The following is a 25,019-nucleotide window of genomic DNA, read 5'->3' on the forward strand; positions in this document are numbered from 1 at the left end:
TGTTTGGGAAACCTCTGATAAAGTTCGCTAAATTTCTGATTTTTGTGCTCCCCCAAATAAATTTAGTTTTGTAGAATTGGCAGCTTCATTAGACTGTCCGTGCAACTTCATCTTCCCCATTCTTCAGAATACTTCACCTCTTCCTCAGCTCCCTTCTATAGTGGCCTCACCTTCCTGATGACCAAGCAACTTGATCTAATTTACGGGCCTGGCTAATTCCCCTTTTATTTCTTGTAAGCAGGAGTTTCAGTTTCTAAGCCAGATGTGATCTCATTATTGGAGCAAGGAAAAGAGCCCTGGATGGTGAAGAAGGAGGGGACAAGAGGAGCATGCCCTGGTGAGTGAGAGAGAACTAGTGAGGCAGAGGCCATTGCAAGGAAAAGCTCAGCTATTCTGGAAAGTTCCAGCTCATAATTGATGTTTCCTGGGTAGCCCGGAAAGGCTCAAGGCCTGGGAAGAAACACTGAGGTGTGTCTAGTGTGAGTTCCCCAACCTAACTCTCCTCACACATTATGTGTGTATATTTTCTCTCACACTTAACTGTCTTCTCTGATAACCTTTTCTTATTCTCTGGATGCAGATGTCACAGTTATCTCCATGTCCTTGCTTTTTAGTTTTACACACGTTGCTCCATACTATGTTTAAAAATCCAGACACAGCAGTGCATATTTTTTCCTTTTTGGTCACTCATTCCTTTTAGATTGAAGGATTGATTCATTTACTTATTCACTTAATCTTGATTCACTGAATTTCTACTTTCATAAAATCATTTTGCTCAATTTTTAGGATTATTCAGAGGTTTATAAACCATCAAAGAAAAAATAAAGCATTTCCAGTTGTATTTTCAAGTCTGGGTAACTGGAAAGTGATAGCATTTAATAGAAACAAGTCAGAAGAAAGAACAGGTTGGTAGAGGAAAAGATGAATTTGGCTTGGGACAATAAGAGACTTATTTTTAAGAGATGGGGAGATTTCCAAGGGAAGATATGCAACGTATGATTGGAGGGAGATGGAGGCTAAGAAAAACAAGTCTGATTTAGAGATGTTAGTGTGAAGGAATGAGGTCATAGTCTTAGAGTTTGAGAGAAAAATCCTGGTACTGGGGCCTTTGTGAGGAAGTGGACCTTTGACAACTTTCTCAGTGTCCTCTCTGGTAAATAACCTCCCTATAGTTTCTTCCTTGGGTTAAATTATATAAATTTTAATTTTTCTAGTTAGTTACCCTTTTCATTTAGGTGACAGATTTATTTCTATGAACCTGAGCATAATAATCCCTTATAATTTTCTTTTATATTTAGTAATTTCCAATTTTAATTTATTTTACATAGCTGTTCTTTTTTAAAAAATTGTTTGCTACTCATTAATCAATTTTGTTTTTATTTACTTTTAAAATCCAGCTTTTGGACATATCTGTTAAATATAAAATATAGTGTCATCATTCTTCTCTTTTCTAATTCTCTATTTTCTGCTTTTCTCTTTACTAATTCTGTCCTTCTAATTTCCTTAGGTTTATTTTGTTTTCCATTTTGCTGAAAAAAACTTAAACTATTAATTTCATTTTCTCATTCACTAATGAAATTATTAGTTTTAATTTTCCTCTGAATATAGCTTTAGGTGACTTCCATAGATTCTGATATGTAGTTGTTTTTCTTATTTCCATTTCCTAGACAACCTATTTTTTTAAAAAAATTCCCTTTTACACAAGAGTCGTTTAAAAGAAAATTTTCTGGTTTTATTGTATCTTGATCAAATTGTTTTATCATATTTGATCAGGATAGTAATTAGTACTAATTCTACTCTCTAACGATTTGAGGATTTTATATGTCCTAATATAGCGTTAGTTTTTTTAACCGTTCCATAGGTTCCAAGGTATAGTCTCTATTTTCAGTGTAAAGAGCTTATTACATGAGTTTTACTTTTTTTATTATGTTACGAAAGTCTGTCTTTACTTAATCTTTCTTGATTCCATCTATAATTTTTTCTTTCTTATTTATTTATTTATTTATTTTTGGCTGCATCGGGTCTCAGTTGTGGCACATGGGATCTTTCGTTTATTGCGCACAGGCTCTTCACTGTGGTGCTTGGGTTTCTCTCTAGTTGTGGCACGCGGGCTCCAGAGTGTGTGAGCTCAGTAGTTGTGGCACACAGGCTTAGTTGTGGCACGCAGGCTCAGTAGCCCTGCGGCATGTGGGATCTTAGTTCCCCAACCAGGAACTAAGAAGGAGGATTCTTTACCACTGGACCACCAGGGAAGTCCCTATAATTTTTTTCTTAATAACTTTAATTATTTTCATACAGTAAATTGCATTCATATAAATTACACAATGTGATGAGTTCTGACAGTTGTATACGTCCATGAAACCATCACCACAATCAAGACATAAAACGTTTCCGTCACCCTGAAAGGTAGCTTGTACCTCTTTGCAGTTCATTCTTCTTCACTCCTGGCTCCAAACACTAATCTGATATTTGTCTTTTTAGATTACTTTGCATTTAAACTAAATGGAATCATACTGTTATGTGTGGCTTATTTTGTCATCAAAATTATTTTGAAAATCATATTGTTTCATATATAAATAATTTACTCCTTTTGTTTCTGAGTAGCAGTCTATTGTATAGATGTTCCACACTTTTTCCATTCACCTGTTGATGCTCCTTTGGGTTGTTTGCAGTTTTGGGCTATATGTAGTGGTCACATACAGGACTTTGTGTGGACATACGTTTTCATTTCTCTTAGGTTAATATCTAAAAGGGGAAAAACTGAGTCATATGACAGGAATATGTTTAACTTTTTAAGAAACTGCCAGATAGTTCTCCAAAGAGATTGTATCATTTTCATTCCCACCAGCACTGTAGAAGAGTTCCAGTTGCTCTACATCCTCACCATATCTTGGTGAGGTGTTTTTCTTTTTTTAAATAATTTTATTGAAGTATAGTTGATTTACAATGTTGTGTTAATTTTTGCTGTGCAGCAAAGTGATTCAGTTACATATATATATTCTTTTCCATTATGGTTTATCACAGGATATTGAATATAGTTTCCTGTGCTACACAGTAGGACCTTGTTATTTATCCATCCTATATATTGATATAATAGTTTGCATCTGCTAATCCCAAAATCGCAATCCTTCTCTCCCCCACCCCTCCTCCCCCTTGGCAAACACAGGTCTGTTCTCTAGATGAGTCTGTTTCTGTTTTGCAAATATATTCTCATTTGTATTGTATTTTAGATTCCACATATAAGTGATACCATATGGTATTTGTCTTTCTCTTTCTGACTTACTTGGCTTAGTATGATGATCTCTAGGTCCATCCATGTGCTGCAGATGGCATTATTTCATTCTTTTTTTTATAGATGAGTAATATTCCATTGTGTGTGTATGTACGTATATGTGTGTGTGTGTGTGTATGTATATATATACACATACATATGTACCACATGTCCTTTATGCATTCATCTGTTGATGGACATTTAGGTTGTTTCCATGTCTTGGCTATTGTACATAGTGCTGCTGTGAACATAGTGGTGCATGTATCTTTTTGAATTATAGTTATGTCTGGATATATGCCCAGGAGTGGGATTTCTGGATCATATGGCAAGTCTAGTGTTTTGAGGAACCTCCATACTGTTTTCCATAGAGGCTGCATCAATTTACATTCCCACCAACAATGTAGGAGGGTTCCCTTTTTGGTGAGCTATTTTTAGTTTTATCCATTCTAATGACTGCGTTATGGTATCTCGTAGTTTTAGTATGCATTTATCTGATGATTAATAATGTTGAGGATCTTTTCATGTGCTTATTGGCCATTCATATATATATTGTGAAGTATTTGTTCAAATCTTTTGCCCATGTTTTATTAGGTTGTTTTATTATTATTGTAAAAGTTCTTAATACTGGCATACTTCATTTTATTGTGCTTCACTTTATTGTACTTCGCAGATATTGCACTTTTTACAAATTGAAGTTTTGTGGTGACCCTGCGTTGTCAGATGATGGTTAGTATTTTTTAGCAATAAAGTGCTTTTTAATTAAGGTATGTAAATTGATTTTTTTTAAGACTTAATGCTATTGCACACTTAATAGACTGCAGTATAGTGTAAACATAACTCTTACATGCACTAGGAAACCAAAAAATTCGTGTGACTTGCTTTATTGCAACATTCATTTTTATTGGGGTGGTCTCGAACTGAACCCATGATACCTCTGAGGTATGCCTGTATAGTCCTGATACAAATTCTTTGTCATTTATGTGCATTGAGATATACGTACCAATTGTGACTTGTATTTTTATTTTCCTACTACTGTCTTTTGAACATCCAAAGTTTTCAATATTTGTGAAGTCCAAATTATTGCCTTGGTTTGTCCTTTTTGTGTCATATCTAAGAAAGTCTTGCTACCCGCAGATCACAGACATTTTCTTGTGTTTTCGCCTAGGAATTTTTATCATTTTGGCTTTATATGTTCCATTGAGCTAATTTTTGTGTCTTGTGTGAGGTAAAGGTTGAAGGTTTTTTTTTTTTTTTTTTCCAATTTGGATATACAGTTTCTCCAGTACCCTTTCTTTTAAAGACTTTCCCCTCCCCATTATATTGTCTTGTTGGTACCTTCATTGAAAATCGTTTGACTGTATATGCATGCATTAAGTTCTAAACTCTGTCCTTTCACCAGTACCACAGTCTTGATTACTGTAGCTTTATAGTAAACTTTGATATCAGTTCAATTTGTAAAATCACTTTGACTATTTTAATAGATCATTTGCATTTCCATATAAATTCTAGGATGAAGTTGAGAATTTCTACCCAAAAATCCTGCTGGGGTTTTGTTTGGGATTGTGTTGAATCCATGTATCAGTTTGGAGAGAACTGACATCCTAATATCATTTTTTTCAATTCCTGAGTATTGTTTATTTAGCCATTTTTTACAGTCTTAATTTCTCTTAGCAGTGTTTTGTCATATCCAGTGTAGTGGTCTTATATTTATAAGAAGTATTATATTTATATATCTATATATATAAAAATATATACTTATATCTAAATTTTTTTTCCTGAGAGTCTTTCATGTTTTTTTGGTGCTCTTATATTAAAAAGACCATTTTCCAATTGTTTGCTGCTAGTATGTAAAAATGTAAATTGATTTTTTTAATTTATTTTTTTTATTGAAGTATAGTTCATTTACATTGTTGTTAGTTTTATATTTACATCTTTTGACCTTGTTGGATTGATTTAGCAGTTGTTCTAGTAGTTGTTTTATAGGTTCCTGAGGATTTTCTGCATGAACAGTCATTTTTTTCTGCAAATACAGTTTTATTTCTTCCTTTCTGATCTTAATGTGCCTTCTTTTTCTTGACTTATTGTAATAGCTAGGACCTCCTGTAAAATGTTGAATAGAATTGGTAAGAGCATATATACTTGCATTGTTATAAGGGGAAATGTATTCACTCTTTCACTGTTAAGTTGATGTTAGTTACAGATTTTTCATAGATGCCCTTTATCAGCTTGAGGAATTTCCTTTCTGTTCCTGGTTTGCTGAGAATTTTTATAATAAACAGGTGTTGAATTTAGTAAAATACTTTTATATCTATTGAAATGATATGATTTTCCTTTTTTTTAATCTGTTAATGTGGTGAATTACATTGATTTTCATATATTAAACCAACCTTGCATTCGTGGGGCAAACTCCACTTGGTTATGATTATGCTTTCATATTTTCCTGGATTTTATTTGCCATAATATTATATAGGTTTTACATTTATGTTCATGTGCTACATTGCTTTTGTAAATCAATCATAATAGGAATTTTGGTTTTACTATAAATAAGGTGAGAAACCATTGGAAAGTCTTGAACAGAATAATAGGTGATTTGATTTGGGAATGAAAAGGGTAAGGCAAATTAAGGCCAATGGCAGGTTAATAAAACGAAGAAATTTGATACAAAATTACTTCTATATGAAGGCATCTTAGCTTGAGTATCAATTGAAAACTTACATTTGGTTGGAACATATCACATAAAAAATGATACTCAGGAAGACCGTTTTCAGGCTGCAAAAGTTTAACCATAGAGTTTTATGTACAGCCTATGGCAATTAATGGTACTGGGAGTTTTTTAGCCACACTGACATGAAATTGGTTTTTTAAAGGTAATGAACTTAACTTGAATGCAGGATAACTAGCAGCAGGAGAGGAAGGGTGTTTGCAGACTGTTATATTAATATATATATAAAAGGATTATTATGATTTTGATAGTTACCTTAATAGTTACGCATGATACTTATTTTCTTAATAAATTTTCCTTCATTCTCATTCTCTGTAATCTCATTATTAGACTGCATTTAACAGCTGTTAAATCCTTGAACTTCTTATGTAGTTCATTCACCAATTTGTGCTTTAGAGGTTCTTCTTTTCTAATGCATAAATACAAAAGACATTTGTTTTCTTGGTATCTTTTAGATTGGGAGTATGCATTTAAAAACAATGAATTTTCATCAAAGCAAGTTATTTATGAGGAATCATCCAAAGTAAGGACAATGGGAAGAAGCCATCTTAGTTATAACCTTGACTGCTCCAGTTTGAGAGAAGACTCTAAAACTGAGGACTGGTTTAAGAACCACTTGGGAAGTCAGGAGATACATTCTAGTCAATTGATCATCACTCATAAAGAAATCCAGAGTAAAGATCAAAGTAATGAATATACTAAATCTTGGCAAACTTTCCATCAGGATGCAATCTTTGATATAAAGCAGAGTTTTCCCACCAAAGAAAGAATACATAAGCATGACCCAAGAAAGAGAAGCTACCGGAAAAAATCTGTTGAAATGAAACGTAAGAAAGTCTATGTAGAAAAGAAACTTTTGAAATGTAATGAATGTGAGAAGGTTTTCAACCAGAGCTCATCTCTCACTCTTCATCAGAGAATTCACACTGGAGAGAAACCATATGCATGTGTTGAATGTGGGAAAACCTTCAGCCAGAGTGCAAACCTAGCTCAACATAAGAGAATACATACTGGAGAGAAACCCTATGAATGTAAAGAATGTAGGAAAGCCTTCAGCCAGAATGCCCATCTTGCTCAACATCAGAGAGTTCATACTGGAGAGAAACCTTATCAGTGTAAAGAATGTAAAAAAGCCTTCAGCCAGATTGCACACCTGACTCAACATCAGAGGGTTCATACTGGGGAAAGACCTTTTGAATGTATTGAATGTGGAAAGGCCTTTAGTAATGGCTCATTTCTTGCTCAGCATCAGAGAATTCACACAGGAGAGAAGCCTTATGTATGTAACGTGTGTGGGAAGGCCTTTAGCCATCGGGGATACCTAATTGTACATCAGAGAATTCATACCGGAGAGAGACCCTATGAATGTAAGGAATGTAGGAAAACCTTCAGCCAGTATGCACACCTGGCTCAACATCAGAGAGTTCATACTGGAGAGAAACCTTATGAGTGTAAAGTATGTAGGAAAGCCTTCAGCCAGATTGCATACCTTGATCAACATCAGAGGGTTCATACTGGAGAGAAACCCTATGAATGTATCGAATGTGGGAAGGCCTTTAGCAATAGTTCGTCACTTGCACAACATCAGAGAAGTCATACCGGAGAGAAACCTTACATGTGTAAGGAATGCAGGAAAACATTTAGCCAGAATGCAGGCCTTGCTCAACATCAGCGAATTCACACTGGAGAGAAACCTTACGAATGTAACATTTGTGGGAAAGCCTTTAGCTATAGTGGATCTCTTACTCTACATCAAAGAATTCATACTGGGGAAAGACCCTATGAATGTAAGGATTGCAGGAAATCTTTCAGGCAGCGAGCACACCTTGCTCATCATGAGAGAATTCATACGATGGAGTCATTCTTGACTCTTTCCTCTCCCTCACCCTACGTGTCCAGTCAGTTGCCAAGACCTGTAGGTTCTATCTCCTAAATATGCCTTGAATCTGACTCTAATTAATTTCCATTCTGTCATCTTTGTCCAGTACACTACAATCTATTTGACATCGACTATGGAAATAACTTTCTAATTGATCTCCCTGTGTTTACCATTTCCTGCTAGTAGTGCATATTGCAGTCAAACTTGTGTTTAAAAAGTTTAATCATATCACTTCTCCTTCATTAAAACCCTTCATTGGCATCCCATAGGTCTTAGGGCAAGGCACACATTACTCAAAATAGCCTAAAAGACCCCCAAACCCCCAATACCTTGTTCCAGTCTACATTTCAGAGTCCCATCTCATGTCAATATCCATCTCATTCTTTGGCTACTTATCAACATTAAGAATTTATAGTGCAGCATCAAATAGATCTGGGTTCCAATTCTTACTCTTCCATTTTCTAGCTCTCTAGTTTTGGAGAAACATTTTGTCCCTTGTAAGCTTCAGTTTTTTTATTTATATTATGGAAATAATAATGGTACTACCTCAAGTTAATGGGAGGATTAAATGAGATAATGCATGTGAACTGCTCAGCAGAGTGCCTAGTATAAAGTAATCAGTAAACACTAATGTAAAATAAAAAGGTACTATGATAAAAAGATCATCTCAGCAATGATTATCTGCGAAATAACAAAGCAACCCAAAAGACTGTAAAGGTTTTTGATTAGGAACAGCAGTCATTGTTCTAAAGGTGGGTGATAGTATCCAGCACAGCAGAGTTAATGTTGGAGTCCATGATGACAGAGTAAGATGGGGGCTTCTGTTTCAACATGAATACACAGAGATATGATTTTGTTGATAAGAAAAACTAACTTCATTATATAGTCAACAGTTTTAAGAAGCCAGGTGTTAAAAATCACTTGTAATACGTAAAATTTACTGAGATGTATTCATCATTTGCATTTAAACAAAGGCAATATAGTTTTTAAAAGAGAGAAAACTTTAAAAGATCAATAACCAAAGAAGAAGAGAAAGTAAAATTTAACTCACCTCTCCTAATTCCAGGTAGATGAATTGTATTAAACCCATGTCGTTTAAATAGAAAAGTTGTTAAGCTTCTAAGCTGTAACTCCAAAACTAGAGGGAAAAGAAACCAAAACTATAGGTCAAAACTCATCAACATGGATATGCATCAAGTTTCAAATGAATATGAATACCTTTAGATGGGCATGTGTTTTCCAGTTCTCCACAATTCAAACCGCTACCTGTTCCCTTACATCTGACTTGTTTTACACTTTATATTACTTCCTGAATCCTGAAGGCTTTGAGCATGCAATCAATGCAGTAACCAGTTCTCTTGTGAACATAAGTACAAAGAAAATGACCAAAGTTTAATGGAGGATTAAAAGAATAGACATTTTATCCTTCTGTAGGGGAAGACTCAGTATTCTACAGATGTTAGTAGGCCCCAAATTAATAGATTCTTTGTACCTGACAAGACTTTTTTAAGGCTTGAAACATTGTGTTTGTCAACATACACACATACACATTGACAACATACACACATAAAGGAAATATATAATAAAGGTGATATTTCATGTCAGTGGCTTAACAGTATTGGTAAATGAGATTCTGCTCAAAAAAATTATTTCTGTACAAAACAATCGCCTCATTCTTTTATCCAGATGCAAAACAGACTCATTAGAGGACACCGTAACATGCTTTATAATCATGGAGAACAATCTTCCTAAATACGACATGAGATCCAGAAGCCACACACACAAAGATTCTAGGTGTGACTATATAAGAACTTTAATAAGCTTTTATATAGTCAAAGATAGTACAAACAAAAGGTTTTTAAACATTAGAATTGGAAAAAAATCATTAAAATATGTTTAACCTATGAAGTTCGTATCCTTAAGGTAAAAGTGCTCCTACGAGTCATTTAGAAAAATGACACCTCCTCCCCTCATGGGCAAAATGGTATAAAGGCAACAGGTGACTGATGAAAGTGGTAAGTACTGAATCTCACAAGGATCAGAACACAAGTTAAACAAATGAACTACCATGTTTCAATATCAGATTGATAAAATTTGCATTGCAAAAGCATAGGAGAGGAGGTACTTCTGTGTACTGATGTAAGGGTGTATGAATTTGTACAGTATTTCTGAAAGGTAACTTGTCAGCATCAAAAATTTTCATTGGGAAAATCAAGGTTTTCTTTTGCAGTTAAACACAAGTTTATCTTTCCTCCATATCCTATTAAACAGATAAAACAATTTAAAAGGTATCAGAAAAGAGCAGAAGTCATCAGTGGATGAAAGAATCAAATTTTATAAAAGACAAAAGGGAAAAGAGTGCTTATTCATGAAATGTTGCAGAAGAAGCTGTTACCTGAAATGTTGGCATGACAGGGATTTCAGTAATGGGAGTCAGTCTGTCCAAAGGGTCCCTAGAGAAGTTCATGCTTTGAGTTGGCTTGTGTAGAGGCTGGATAATAAGGAGACACGATGACAAGACAGTTAATGATTTTTTATGTGAAAGTTATGTTAGTACCCCTGCCAACAGCTTTCCCACTCTACCCTCTCTTCTGTAAGTAAATTGAAATGGATCCTTCCTTCACACCATTCACAAAAATTAGTTCCAGTTAAATAAAATCCTGAATGTTAAATAGTAAAGTATTAGAAGAAAGTATAGTACCATATGCTTATGACTTTGCTGTTGGACACATCTTCCTAAATTAGACAAAAATGAAAGCCATAATGAAATTCATTATATCAAAAGTTAGAATGCTTTTAAAAAGACAAAGATAAGAAACAGAATGGGAAAAAATTGTAATATAATACAAAGGGAAAGATGTAAGAGTACCTATAAATAGGTAAAGGACAACCAAGCAAGAATAAAAATGAACAAAGGATTAAGAATGCGCAAGTCAGAAGAAATACACATGGACCATAAATATGAGTCCCTGCTTAACCTTGCTAGTATTGAGAGATGCAAATTTACATAATCTACAATAATAAAAAAAAACTTGGTAGTTGTGTAGAGAAATACTCTCATCAGTGCTAATTTGCAGGCACTGAAGTTTTAAAAATGCTCACTATAACCCCTTTGGAGGGCAGCACAGTACATAAAACTGGGAACAATCTAAATTTTCATCAATAGAGGCATAACTAGAAATACTAGCACCAGTTTAAAAGAATGGACTGGTAATATTGGTATGGATTTGACTAAAAGACACTGATTGAAAATGGAAAATTTCCAGAATAATAGAGTATTATATATTTAAAATATATTTCTAATACATTTATATAAGTAGGCAAATACTTAGAAAAAGTCCTGAACAGACACATCCAACTGATAGTGTTTCTTTGGGGGAGGGAACTAGAATTGGACATTCTGGTCAAGAGGGTAGATTTACCATTATCTGTAATGTTTGAAGTTTTAAATAAGAATGTTAAAATTTAAAAAACTTAAACTATGAAAAAATTCAACAAACTCACGGAGAACTAGAGCAGCTAGAGTGAGAGTTGGCAGCCTAAGTTGAAACCTTTTTTGGAATTTGGAGAATTTCTCATCAACTCACCAGCCCTTCCCATGCAGGCAGAGATCCCAGTAAACCTTTTCATTCAGGGAAACATCTACAATGAGAATAACCAAAGAACCTCCTGCTATCTACCTAAGATAATCAAACCATATCATTCTTAAATGTGAACAGACAGCTAAGGATCACCACAGATGAAGAAAAGTATCAGCATAAGGACCAAGAGAGAGACTAAACCAGAGTAGGGAAAGTTATATAATGAGAAGAAAACTAAAAATTTATGTTAGTCTGAGATTTGAACAGATGTTGCACTTTTAAAGCAAATATGGGAAGCTACCAAAAAGAATAAGACAGAACTCCTAAGAATGAAAAAACATTACTGCTGTAATAATAGAAGGTTTGAAAGAAAATTGTGGAAACTCTTCAATTTCATAAATTGAAAAGTTAAATGAGAAACAAAAGGGACCTGGAAGTTTAGAAGGTCTAACATCTAATTAATATGAGTTCCAGAAAAAAAATTAAGAGAAAATATAATTGGAATGTATCAAATAAATGATTAAGAATCTTTCTAAACTGAAGAAAATTATGAGCACTCAGCTAGAAATAGCTCACTCAATGTTGGGCAGGCTTAAGTGGCAAAAAGCACAATTACAATAGAAAAAAATGACACCCAGAAATACGCTCGTGAAATTTCATAATACTAAAGATGAGGCCATCCTAAAAGCTTTAAAAAATGGAAATTTCTCCTGATAAAGAATAATGATCAAGATAGCATTAGCCTTCCCTCTGATGAGCAATATTAGATTGTAGAATACAGAACAGCACCTTCCATCTTACGAGTTAAAACTGCTTTGAATCTAGAACTTTATACCCAAACAGTAATTAAACATGAGGCCAAGTACTGATATTTTGTATTACCAGTTTACTTCAGTTTACTCCCACTGTCTTTTAATAGGGTATTGAATGATTAGCTTCAGCAAAATTTGGATGGAAAAGGAAAAAAACAGGAAAGGCTTTAAACAGTGGATCTAACCTAGTAAAGTGGTGTTGAGGATGAATAGGATGATCACCCTGCAAGAATCAGACCAAATTACTGGTAGGTTAGATATCCAGGGAGTCAGTGAAGAGGAACTTAAGGAAGAATGAAAGGGGTGGGTTACATTAAATAGAATTAATACAAAGTTTGAGGATTTTAGTAATATGGTGAAGACAAAAGTTCGTCAGAAGAAAAGAAAATTACTGGCTCTGGGGAAAAAAAAAAGGAGAAGCCATACCAGATATTATGGTCCTAATATAAAGCAAGCCCCCATAAAGTGTGACATGACTTTGGAGAATAACTAGAATATGAAAAAAAATCCATATGACTGATACAAGGAATAGATTCCTTTAAGTGGGTACTGGGATCATAACATTGGACTTGCAGAGCAGAAAATGTAATCGTCACACGTTGCTTGGCTCTGACTCTTCAGAGAATAATATTTACGTGGTGATAACGATCTAACGCTATTTTATTTCCAACTTTAAAATAGACAAATCACTGAAGTCTCTATGTGTATATATATCTGTCTACATATCTAATATCTACTTAATAATGTAAAGGCAAAATATAGCTGATATAGACTGGATGGTGGGAGGTTGACAGGGAAATAAGAGCTTGAAGCAAGGATAAGGGGAAATATGCTCATTGTATATAGAGGGGATTCAGGAGATGTCTAAAGTCGATAGAATAAGAAATGTAGGTTAACTGTATTTCAAGTTAAAACACATCAGAGGAGCTAATATAACTCACTTAGTGGGATGAAGTAAATCCTTACCTTTCATAAGAAAGGCTCAGTGTATAAAGTTGATAAATTTACAAATAAAATTACAACAACTGTAATCAGGATTATGACAGAAACCCAATTCAAATCAGCTTAGGAAAAAGGTATTTATTAGTTCCTATAACTCAAAGATGCAGAGCATGTATGTTACAGTCTCAGGTAGGCTGCATGTAAGTGTTCAGACTCTTCAGAGATTAGTAGCTCACAGCTCTGTGTTCAGTTGTTTCATTCTCTGGCAGGTTCTGTCTCTTGGTAGGAAGAAAATGGCATCTGATGATATTATACTTTAAAAATTCTTAGAGCTTTTAATCTCAAAAGCAAGATGACCTTCTCTTTCTGAGCCTCCATGTCAATCCCTGGGAGGAAAATATAATTTGTTCCAGTTTATGCTATGTGCCCACTCTGGACCAACCACCAGATCCAGGGTAGGGGGTACTCTGGCCAAGCTGGGTCAAGTTCGCATGCCAGGGGAATTGGGTCATTGGATGGCCAGTTAACAAAATTCCCATGGGATGGGGGTAGGGTGGAGGGCAGTTGAGAATCAGTTCCCATAAAGAAAACAACAGACCTGAACTGACAGGTTCAGGTGCCCTGATATAAGGGCATCACTGATTCACTAAGTGTGTAGATATACCTATCTTTTGCTGCAGAGATACTGTGTGTAATTACAGGGAGCTCCCTCAGCCCCTGTAGCAAGGGTAAGTTAAATTTCCAGGGGTCAACTGGACTCAGTACACAGTTGCTAGTAATTAAGCTATCTTGCCAGACTCCTGAGATGGCTGCACGTTGGACAAGGTAACTCCAACAGCAAAAGACTAGGGCTTGGGTGACAAGTGGCTGAGCCTCACCTGCACCATTCATGCCAGGAGACATCTGGGGAGCTCCCTTTAAAGACCTCCAAAGAAGGCTTTCTGCACAGAGGATGTCAGAGACAGCCAACAAAAAGTGAAGCTGTTTACAGAAAGGATAGCAGATCTGCTCTATAAAGGGGATTGCCTTCCAGTTTAGAAAAACTCCATTTTCCCCCTCCCTTTTCATGGTCTCTATGGAAGAGTAGCAGACTGGTGCATTCCCATAAGGAGGCAAATTCAAATGTATGTATGAGGAGCTTTTAAAAATACTAACTTTGAATTTAAAATGGTGGGACCAAGATATCTCTATCCATTTCTCCTTTCTGAAACCAAGTGAAAGCAACAAGAATAAGAAACAGAAGGAAACTCCATCTTCGATGAAGTAAAGAAACATCTATAATTCTGAGTCTCAAAATCCACAAGGAAATGCTGCTAAATGTGGTGAAAATCCTGGGAGAGGAAACTGATGATGCATTGATGAGCACAAAATACCTCCAAAGCAGTGGCATATCTGGAAGGGCAAAAGAAAAGGCACCTCAACTGAAGCCACAGTATTACTCTGAAAAGTCTGGCTTTAGAAGTCTCCATAAATTCTGTTTACAATTGCAAAAGAGGGGCAGGGGTGAGGAGCTGGAGCGTTCAAGGAGGAAACACATGGGTTTTGAAGAGGTGATTTATCATCTGACAGAGGAGAGGGAAGCTGCGAATGATGTGCAGGACTGCAAGGTAAATGCTAAACCCTTGCTACTCAACATGTGGGGCATGGATGAGCAGCATCAGCCTCACCTCGTAATTTCTTAGGATTCCAGAATCTTGGGCCTTAATCCAGAGCTAGTAATTCAGAATCTGCATCTTACAAGATGCCCAGGTGATCTGAATACACAGAAATAAATGAGAATCACTAGGCTAAAACAAATTTCCTACTAGTCTAGAACACAGGCCTTTGGTAAACAGCCAGATCAGGAAGAGCTCTACTCATTCAAAAATGTAGTCTAGTCTTTCAGAGACCCTATGGACTGACAGTAGACCCAGATTTAGAAATTCCTCTTACTAAAATTGAACAAAGTGAGGAAAAAAAAACAATATACTAGCATCGCTGAAAGAGGAAAGTGATACCACCTTATATCACACACTATGAGAAGTAGAATACAGAATTAACAGAGCCACATTAAAAGAACATGCCAATATCTTTGGCACTGTCTGTCCTCTGGAAAAGTGGCATAATGGACAAAAAGTAGGCAGAAGAAATTCTGAAGAACTTTACTAATATATCTCAAGATGGGCAAGATGTAGGCAGCACTGGACAAAGGTACATAACATTCCTCTAAGTAACCTTCATTCTAGATAAATACTAGTTTGAATAGGAAAGGCAAGTTGGCAGTATCTATCAAAATATGCCTATCTTTTGATCCAGCAATTTAATTCTCCAAAAATATTGGTAAAAAATTGCAAAAGCATATGTGAAAGACTGTTAATTGCAACCCTGTTTTTAAAAATAAATCCTAGTTCCACAGTGAGGCCTACCCTAACTAAATGCTTATTTGAGATCTGCACTGCTGGTGAAGATGGAATTATAGAGAATTGTTTACCCTCCCATCTGAAACAATAAAACACTGGACAAAACATGAAACCTTGGCATTCAAGACATTGGATAACAGGCAATGAAACAGAGATCCCTGAAAAATGGGAAACAAATGAGTACTATGATTTCCCCAGATAACTGCATGGAAACTTTCCAGGCTGTGGCCTCCCAAAGTTGAGGAAATTAAGCTAAAAGTCATGGAGACTGAGGTGACTGGAGTTCACAGGATGAAGTGCCTGAAAGCTCTTAGAGGAAAAAACCCTAGACATCTGCAGAATTTTTAGCTGAATTTTACCTGAATACTCATCAGAACATGCATGTGAAGAAATTACCTGAAGCTGGGGGAAAAAACTGATAGAACTACAAAAATAAATAGACAAATCCAAATCTTTAAAGTAAAGACTGTTACAAGAAACAAAGGACACTATGTAATGATCAAGGGATCAATCCAAGAAGATATAACAATTGTAAATACATATGTACCCAACATAGGAGCACCTCAATATATAAGGCAAGTATTGACAGATATAAAAGGAGAAATCCACAGTAATACAATAATAGTAGGGGACTTTTAACACTCCACTTACATCAATGGATATAAATAACACACACTTAAATAACACAGTAGAGCAAATGGACTTAATTGACACCTATAGAGCAGCAGTCCCCAACCTTTTTGGCACCAGGGACTGGTTTCATGGAAGACAATTTTTCCACGGACTGGGGTTGGTGAGACAGATGGTTTCGGGATGATTCAAGCACATTTCATTTGTTGTGCACTTTACTTCTATTATTATTACATTGTGGTATATAATGAAATAATTATACAACTCACCATAATGCTGACAGGAGGCGGAGTTCAGGTGGTAATGCGAGCGATGGGGAGTGGCTGTAAATACAGATGAAGCTTCGCTCGCTCGCCTGCCGCTCACCTCCTGCCACACGGCCTGGTTCCTAACAGGCCACGGACCGGTTGGGGAGCCCTGCTATAGAGCATACTATCCAAAAGCAGCGGAATACACATTCTTTTCAAGTGCACATGGAACATTCTCCAGGATAGATCACATGCTAGGTGGCAAAACAAGCTTCAGTAAATTTAAGAAAATTGAAATCATATCATCTTTTCTGACCACAATGCTATAAGGCTAGAAGTCAACTACGAGAAAAACTGCAAAAAACAGACACGTGTAGGCTGAATAAAATGCTGCTAAACAACAAATGGATCACTGAAGAAATCAAAGAGGAAATCAAAAAATACCTAGAGATGAAAACATGACAATCCCAAACCTATGGGACACCACAAAAGCAGTTCTAAGAGGGAAGTCTACAGTGATACAATCTTGACTCAGAAAACAAGGAAGAGCTCAAATAAACAACCTAACCTTACATGTAAAGGAACTAGAGAAAGAAGAACAAACAAAACCTAAAGTTAGTAGAAGGAAAAAAATCATAAAGATTCAGAGCAGAAACAAATGAAATAGAGACTAAAAAAAATAGAAAAGATAAATGGAACTAAAAGCTGGTTCTTTGAAGAGATAAATAAAATTGATAAACCTTTAGCCAGATACATCAAAAAAAAAAAGGGAGAGGGCCCATTTCAATAAAATCAGAAATGAAAAAGGAGAAGTTACAACCGAAAACAGAAATGAAAAGGATCATAAGAGACTACTATGAGCAATTATAGGCCAATAAAATGGACAACCTAGAAGAAATGGACAAATTCTTACAAAGGTACAATCACCCAAGACTGAGCCAGGAAGAAATAGAAAATATGAACAGACCAATTACCAGTACTGAAATTGAATCAGTAATTTAAAAACTCCCAACAAACAAAAGTCCAGGACAAGACGGCTTCACAGATGAATTCTACCAAACATTTAGAGAAGTTAACAACTATCCTTCTGAAATGATTCCAAAAAACTGCAGAGGAAGGAACACTTCCAAACTCATTCTGTGCAGCCACCATCACCCTGATACCAAAATCTGACAGAGAATTCCCTGGTGGTCCAGTGGTTAGGACTCCGTGCTTCCACTGCAGGGGGGCCCAGGATCAATCCATGGTCAGGGAGCTAAGACCCCACAAGCCGTGTGGCGTGGCCAAAAACAAAAAAACAAAAAACAAACAAAAAACTCAGACAAAGATATCACAAAAAAAGAACAATTACAGGTCAATATCACTGGTGAACATAGATGCAAAAATCCTCAACAAAATACTAGCAAACCAAATAATACATTAAAAGGATCACACAACCAATATCAAGTGGGATTTATCCCAGGGAGGCAAGGATTTTTCAATATCTACAAATCAGTCAATGTGATGATACACCACATTAAAAAACCAGAAAATGAAAACCATACGATCATTTCCATAGATGCAGAAGTAGCTTTTGATAATATTCAACATCCATTTATAAAAACTCTCCAGAAAGTGGGCATAGAGGGAACATACCTCAACATAATGAAGACCATATATGATAAAGCTAACATCATAATCAATGGTGAAAAGCTGAATGCATTCTCTCTAGGAACAAGACAAGGATGCTCACTCTCGCCACTTTTATTCAACATACTTTTGGAAGTCCTAGCCACAGCAATCCAAGAAGAAAAACAAGAAAAGAAAACCCAATTGGAAAAGAAGAAGTACAACTGTCACTGTTTGCAGATGACATGATACTATACATAGAAAATCATAAAGGCACTACCAGAATACTAGAGAGTTCATCAATAAATTCAATAAAGTTGCAGGATAAAAAATTAATATACAGAAATCTGTTGAATTTCTATACACTAACTACAAAATATCAGAAAGAAAAATTAAGGAAACAATTCCATTTACCACTGCATTAAAAAGAATAAAATTCTGAGAAATAAACCTATCCAAGAGGGCAAAAGACCTGTGTAAGACTGATAAAAGAAACTGAAGACAATACAAACAGATGGAAAGATATACAGTGTTCTTGGATTGGAAGAATCAATATTGTTAAAATGACCATACTACTGAAGGCAATCTACAGATTCATTGCAATTCCTATCAAATTACCAATGGCATTTTTCACAGAACTAGAATAAAAAAACTTTTAATTTGTATGGAAACACAAAAGACTCCTAGTAGCAAAAGCAATCTTAAGAAAGAATGGAGCTGGAGGAATCACACTCCCTGACTTCAGACTATAATACAAAGCGACAGTAATCAAAACCAGTACAGTACTGGCACAAAAACAGACAGATCAATGGAACAGGACAGAAAGCCCAGAAATAAACCCACACACTTATGGTCAATTAATCTACGACAAAGGAGGCAAGAATATAAAATGGAGGGCTTCCCTGGTGGCGCAGTGGTTAAGAATCCGCCTGCCAATGCAGGGGACATGGGTTCAAGCCCTGGTCTGGGAAGATCCCACATGCCGCGGAGCAACTAAGCCCGTGCGCCACAACTACTGAGCCTACGCTCTAGAGCCCACGAGCCACAACTACTGAGCCCACGTGCCACAACTACTGAAGCCTGCGTGCCTAGAGCCCTGCTCCGCAACAAGACAAGCCACCACAGTGAGAAGCCTGCATACTACAACAAAGAGTAGGCCCCGCTCGTCACGACTAGAGAAAACCCGTGCGCAGCAACAAAGACCCAAAAAATAAATAAAATAAAAAAAAAAAAAAAAAAAGAATATAAAATGGAGAAAAGACAATATCTTCAATAATAAGTGCTGGGAAAACTAGACAGCTACATGTAAAAGAATGAAATTAGAACATCTATAACACCATATACAAAAATCAACTCAAAATGGATTAAATGGGGTTTCCCTGGTGGCGCAGTGGTTGAGAATCTGCCTGCCAATGCAGGGGACACAGGTTCGAGCCCTGGTCTGGGAAGATCCCACATGTTGCGGAGCAACTAGGCCCGTGAGCCACAATTACTGAGCCTGCGCGTCTGGAGCCTGTGCTCCGCAACAAGAGAGGCCGCAATAATGAAAGGCCCGCGCACCGCGATGAAGAGTGGCCCCCACTTGCCGCAACTAGACAAAGCCCTCGCACAGAAACGAAGACCCAACACAGCCATAAATAAATAAATAAATAAATAAAAATTGTATAACTTAAAAAAAAAAAGATTTATAAAAAAAAAAAATGGATTAAATACCTAAACGTAAGACTGGATACTATAAAGCTCCTAGAGGAAAACATAAGCAGAACACTCTTTGACATAAATTGTAGCAATATTTTTTTGGATCCTTCTCCTAAAGAAACGGAAATAAAAGCAAAAATAAACAAATGGGACCTAATTAAGCTTAAAAGTTTCTGAACGGCAAAAGAAACCATGAACAAAACAAAAGACAACCTAGGGAATGGGAGAAAATATTTGCAAATGAGGCAACCACAAGGGATTAATTTCCAAAATATACAAACAGCTCATACAGCTCAGAATCAAAAAACAAACAACCCAATAAAAAAAAAAAAAAAAAGACAGAAGACCTAAACAGACATTTCTCCAAAAAAGACATACAGATAGCCAACAGGCACATGAAAAGATGCTTCACATTGCTAATCAGTAGAGAAATGCAAATCAAAACTACAGTAAGGTATCACCTCACACCAGTCAGAATGGCCATCATCAAAAAGTCCACAAATAATAAATGCTGGAGAGGGTGTGGGAAAAAGGGAACCCTCCTACACTGTTGGTGGGAATGTAAATTGGTACAGCCACTATGGAGAACAGTAAGGAGGTTCCTTAAAAAACTAAACATAGAGTTATCATATGATCCTGCAATCCAACTCCTGGGCATATATCCAGAGAAAACTATAATTTGAAATGATACATGCACCACAATGTTCACTGCAGCACTATTTACAATAGCTAAGACATGGAAACAACTTAAATGTCCATCAACAGATGAATGGATAAAAAAGATGTGCTATATATGTACAATGGAATACTACTCGGCCATAAAAAAAAGAATAAAATAATACCATTTGCAGCAACATGGATGGACCGAGAGATTATCATATTAAGTGAAGTCAGACAGAGAAAGGCAAATATCATATGATATCGCTTATATGTGGAATCTAAAAAAAATGATACAAATGAACTTATTTACAAAACAGCAATAGACTTACAGATACAGAAAACAAACTATGGTTACAAAAGGGGAAAGGTGGAGGGAGGGAATAAATTAGGAGTTTGGGATTAAGAGATACACACTATTATATATAAAATAGATAAACAACAATGACCTACTGTATAGCACAGGGAATTATATTCAATATCTTGTAATAACCTATAATGGAAAAGAATCTGAAAAACATATATATATATAAATATATATATAAAACTAAATCACTCCGCTGTACATCTGAAACTAACACAACATTGTAAATCAACTATACTTCAATTTAAAAAAATAAATAGACAAACTACAATTATAATAGATTTTGACATGCATCTCCCAAAGAACAAGTTGACTGAAAATCAGTAAGGGCACTGAAGACTTGAACAACACTATCAGCCAACTTGACCTAACTGACATTTAAAAAACACTCCACCCAAGAACAGCAGAATATGCATTCTTTTTAAATGCACCCAGAACATTTACCAAGATAGACAATATTCCAAGCCTTAAAACACATCTCAATAAATTTAAAAGGATTCAATTCATACAAAATGTTTTCTAACTAGAATGGATTAAGTTAGAAATCAATAATAGAAAGATAATTGGAAAATCCCCCAAATATTTGGATCTAAATAGCACAATTTTTAGTAACCCATGGGTTAAAAGAGAAATCAAAAGGCAAAACAGAAAGTATTTTTAATTGACTGAAACTTGTAACAGCATATCAAAATATGTGGAATGCAGCTAACACATTACTTAAAAGGAAACATAATATTACTGTCTAAGTTGTAAAATAAAACTCTCAAATCAATGACTTCAATTTCCACCTTAACAAATTAGAAAATGAAGAGCAATGAAACCCAAAGTTACCATAAGAATGGAAATAAAGAAATCAGTAGGAAACAGAAAAGACAAAAGCAGGTCAATAAAACCAATAAATCTTCACTCAGACAATATGAAAAAAAAGATAACATACAAGTTACCAATATCTGAAATGGCAGAGATGACATCACTACAGTTATTAAACGGATAAGGGAATATTGGGAACTTTATGTAAATAAATTTAACCACTTAGATAAAATGGAAAAATTTTCTTGAAAGAACAAAACTGCCAACCTTACTCAAGAATAAATAGATAATTCTTCAACTTATTCCTGGTTTATCCTTTGTCAGGTGCTTTTTATAAAGGAATAAACGTTTGACTTCTTGATATATCTGCCACAACTAGTAACAGACCCAGTTTCCCACAGCAAATTTTATAACCTTCATGAAATAAACACAAAGTTAAACTCACCTTTTGGGATCTTAAATAATGAAGCAGGCGAGGTAGATGAGCTTTTGTCTGTCAACAAAAAGAAGATCATTAACTTTAAATTCATAGTCAAGAAATGTCAAAAGCAGAATTAATGACCATGGAACATAAACTGAAAAACTTGTATCTTGCAAACGAATTTGAGGAAATATACAAAATAGGATTGAGTGTACAGTCTACCTTGGCTTTTTCCAAATAGCTCCTTGTTCTCTTCTAAATGACTCAAAGTTCATTCCATCTTTCGGCAACGTGGCAGGAGTACTGGGAATCAAACATACTGGGGCAGTAAGAAATGACCGAGGCGAACTCAGCACAAGGTCATCAAGCAGATGCCCACAGGATGTAGGTTCTGTGTCATGTGGTGCCAGCGGTGGAGGAAAAGGTGGGCTTGCTCCTCGAGGTGGCGGGGCCCGAGGGGGGTGGCCCGAGATGCAGCCAGAGCAGTGGAGGGGTCTGCACTTTAAGAAGTTAAATTACATGTCAAGTTCTTGACTTTAAAATCAGGTGGGAAATTGGGGGCTTTCTCATTTCTAACCTGTTACATCTGCCTGAATTGCCTGAATTTCTGCATATGTATCTGAGAAAGAAGAAACTGCTGAAGAAAAACCCACACGTTTGAAGATTAAATTACTTGATGCTTATTAGCCAATTTCTGAATTCTTATGTATTTCCAGGAGTGTGTGACATATCAGAAAACGGCACAGAAAGTATCACATAATGGTTCTTTCCCATCATGATTTAAATCCCAGCATTTTCAGTTACTTCTGTGATTCCTCTGTACTCATTACAGTTGACCCCGAATCACTTGGGTCTGAACTGCATGGGTCCACTTATTCAATAGTAAATTTAATTCTGTATCTATTAAAAAAGTAGAATTTGTAATTTAAACCTTCCAAAGATTTTCAGATACCATGCTGTTATTGCCAGTTTAGTTCTGTATGAACAGGGAATATACTTTATATATAACTAAATTTTAAAAATTTATTAAGATTTGTTTTACAGTCTCTCTTGGTGAAATGTTCCATGTGTACTTGGAAAGAAAGTATTCTACTCTTGTGGAGTGGAATATTTTATAAATGTCAACTCATTAATTTGGTTGATCATGTTGTTCAGTTCTATATTCTTACAGATTTTCTACTTGTTCTATCAGTGACTGAGAGAGAAGTGGTGAAGTTTCTAATGATTATTGTAGACTATTTACACTTTTTTTTTTCCTTTGAGAAATTTGCACCTCTGTAGTTTGATGCATATACGTTTAGGATTGTTATGTTTACCTGGAAAATTTATTGTTACGTAGTGTTTGTCTTCTTCCCTGATTATATTCCTTACTCTGAAGTCTACTTCATGATATTAAAAGTGAATTCAGCTTCCTTTTTACCAGTGCTTGCATGATCTATCTCTCCCCACTACTTAACTTTTACCTATGCCTTTAAAGTGACTTTCTGCTAGACAGCATATAGCTGTGTCCTGCTTTTTCATTCAATCTTATAATCTGTCTTTTAACTGGTGTGTTTTGACCATTTATATTTGATGCAATTTTTTATATATTTGGATTAAAACCCATCCATCCTCTTAACTATTTTCTAATTGTTCTGCCTATTCTTTGGTTTTTGTTCTTTCTGCCTTCTATTGGGTTAACTGAGGATTTTTAATTATTCCATTTTATTCTATTAACTGCTTACATCTCTTTAAAATGTTTTAGAGGTTACTGTAAGGTTACAATATGTCTTTAATTAACCAGAATATATCTCAAGTAATGTAACATTAACAAGTAAAGATATTACACAATGTATTTCTTAATTTCTCCCTCACATCCTTTGTGCTTCTGTCATCTATTTACACTGATATATGCTATAGCATACTGTTTTAGACAGCTTTTAGGTATTTAGATGTTAAAAAAAAAAAAAACTGTCTTACCTTTATTCCATTTCCAGATCTCTAAGTGCATCTCCTTCTGTTTAGAGAACTTCATTTAACAGTTCTTTTAGAGTAGGGTCTTCTGGCAATGTATTTTATGCTTTTTCCTTCTCTGAGAAAGTCTTCATTTCTCTATCAATTCTGAAAGACATTATCATGAAAAATTTCATAAAGACAGTTTTTTCCCCCTTTTGTTCCTATGTAACATCTTTTTAAAAAAATCTTTCCTTGTACTCTTTGAGCTTTATAGATTTTTGTTCTGGTGTCATTATCCATTGTTTATTCAAATATTTCTTCTCACCCAATTTCTCTATTCCTTCCAGGAATCCAATTCTGCATGTGTTGGACCAACAGATCTTTTCCCACAGCTCTTGGATGATCTGTTCTTTTCTGTCACCCCTGCCCTCCTCTGTGTTTCAGTTTGGCTCTTCTTATTGACTTACCTTCAAGTTCACTTATTCTTTCCTTGGCTATGTCAAGTATACCTATGAGCCTGTTGAAGGTATTGTTCCCATCTCTTTACTGTGTTCATTTCAGTATTTCCGTTTGATTCTCATAGTTTCATCTCTGATCAAATGACCCATCTAATTTGCCTGTTGTACACTTTTTTCATTAGAGCCTTTAACATATTATTTAAAATTCTGTGTGAGGTAGTCTGGGTCTAGTTCTTGACTGCTTTTTCTTTTGGTGGGTGGTGATTTTTCTTGTCTTGTAAATGTTTATTTTTTGGCCCAAACCCAGGTATCTTGTGTAGGACAGTAGAAACAGAGGTAAACAGATTTAAGCCCTAGAAACGGTCATGTCATTTCTTCTGTTATGCCTTTCATGTAGGAGGTTTTCATTAATATAGTTAAAAATTGGACTAGGTTTAAGGTTGCTCCTTGCTGTGGTTACCCTAAGTTCATCACAGCCTTCAAAATTCACTAGTGATTCCTTAGAGTGAGGGCATGTTTTCCATGGGTTAATCTCAATGTCTGGGTGACCTTCAAATTTCAGTGTTCTCTTTAGATTATGCCTT

The 25,019-nt window shown here is 35.5% G+C and overlaps 1 protein-coding gene and 1 long non-coding RNA gene across 10 annotated transcripts in view; one reads left to right on the forward strand and one right to left on the reverse strand.

Moving 5' to 3' along the window:
- ZNF583 (zinc finger protein 583) overlaps positions 1 to 10,260 on the forward strand; it is a 23,866-nt gene extending 13,606 nt beyond the window's left edge. For 2 of the 9 annotated variants that reach the window (XM_036832258.1, XM_036832257.1), the window contains exons 4-5: positions 239 to 337; positions 6,449 to 8,930. In XM_036832258.1, the coding sequence (XP_036688153.1) occupies positions 239 to 337; positions 6,449 to 7,926 (1,577 nt within the window). In that variant the 3' untranslated portion in view covers positions 7,927 to 8,930. The other 7 variants (XM_036832261.1, XM_036832260.1, XR_005017334.1 and 4 more) reach the window with 6 other exon arrangements.
- On the reverse strand, positions 5,610 to 16,546 carry LOC118884582. The gene is made up of 4 exons (XR_005017336.1): positions 16,506 to 16,546; positions 10,268 to 10,363; positions 8,924 to 9,010; positions 5,610 to 6,402 (listed from the first exon to the last, which is right to left on the reverse strand). It is a non-coding gene; the product is annotated as an uncharacterized LOC118884582 (long non-coding RNA).
- Between the last annotated feature and the right edge of the window lie 8,473 nt (positions 16,547 to 25,019).

The sequence above is a fragment of the Balaenoptera musculus genome, chromosome 19 (genome assembly GCF_009873245.2).
Source record: "Balaenoptera musculus isolate JJ_BM4_2016_0621 chromosome 19, mBalMus1.pri.v3, whole genome shotgun sequence".
NCBI classification, from domain to species: Eukaryota; Metazoa; Chordata; class Mammalia; order Artiodactyla; family Balaenopteridae; genus Balaenoptera; species Balaenoptera musculus.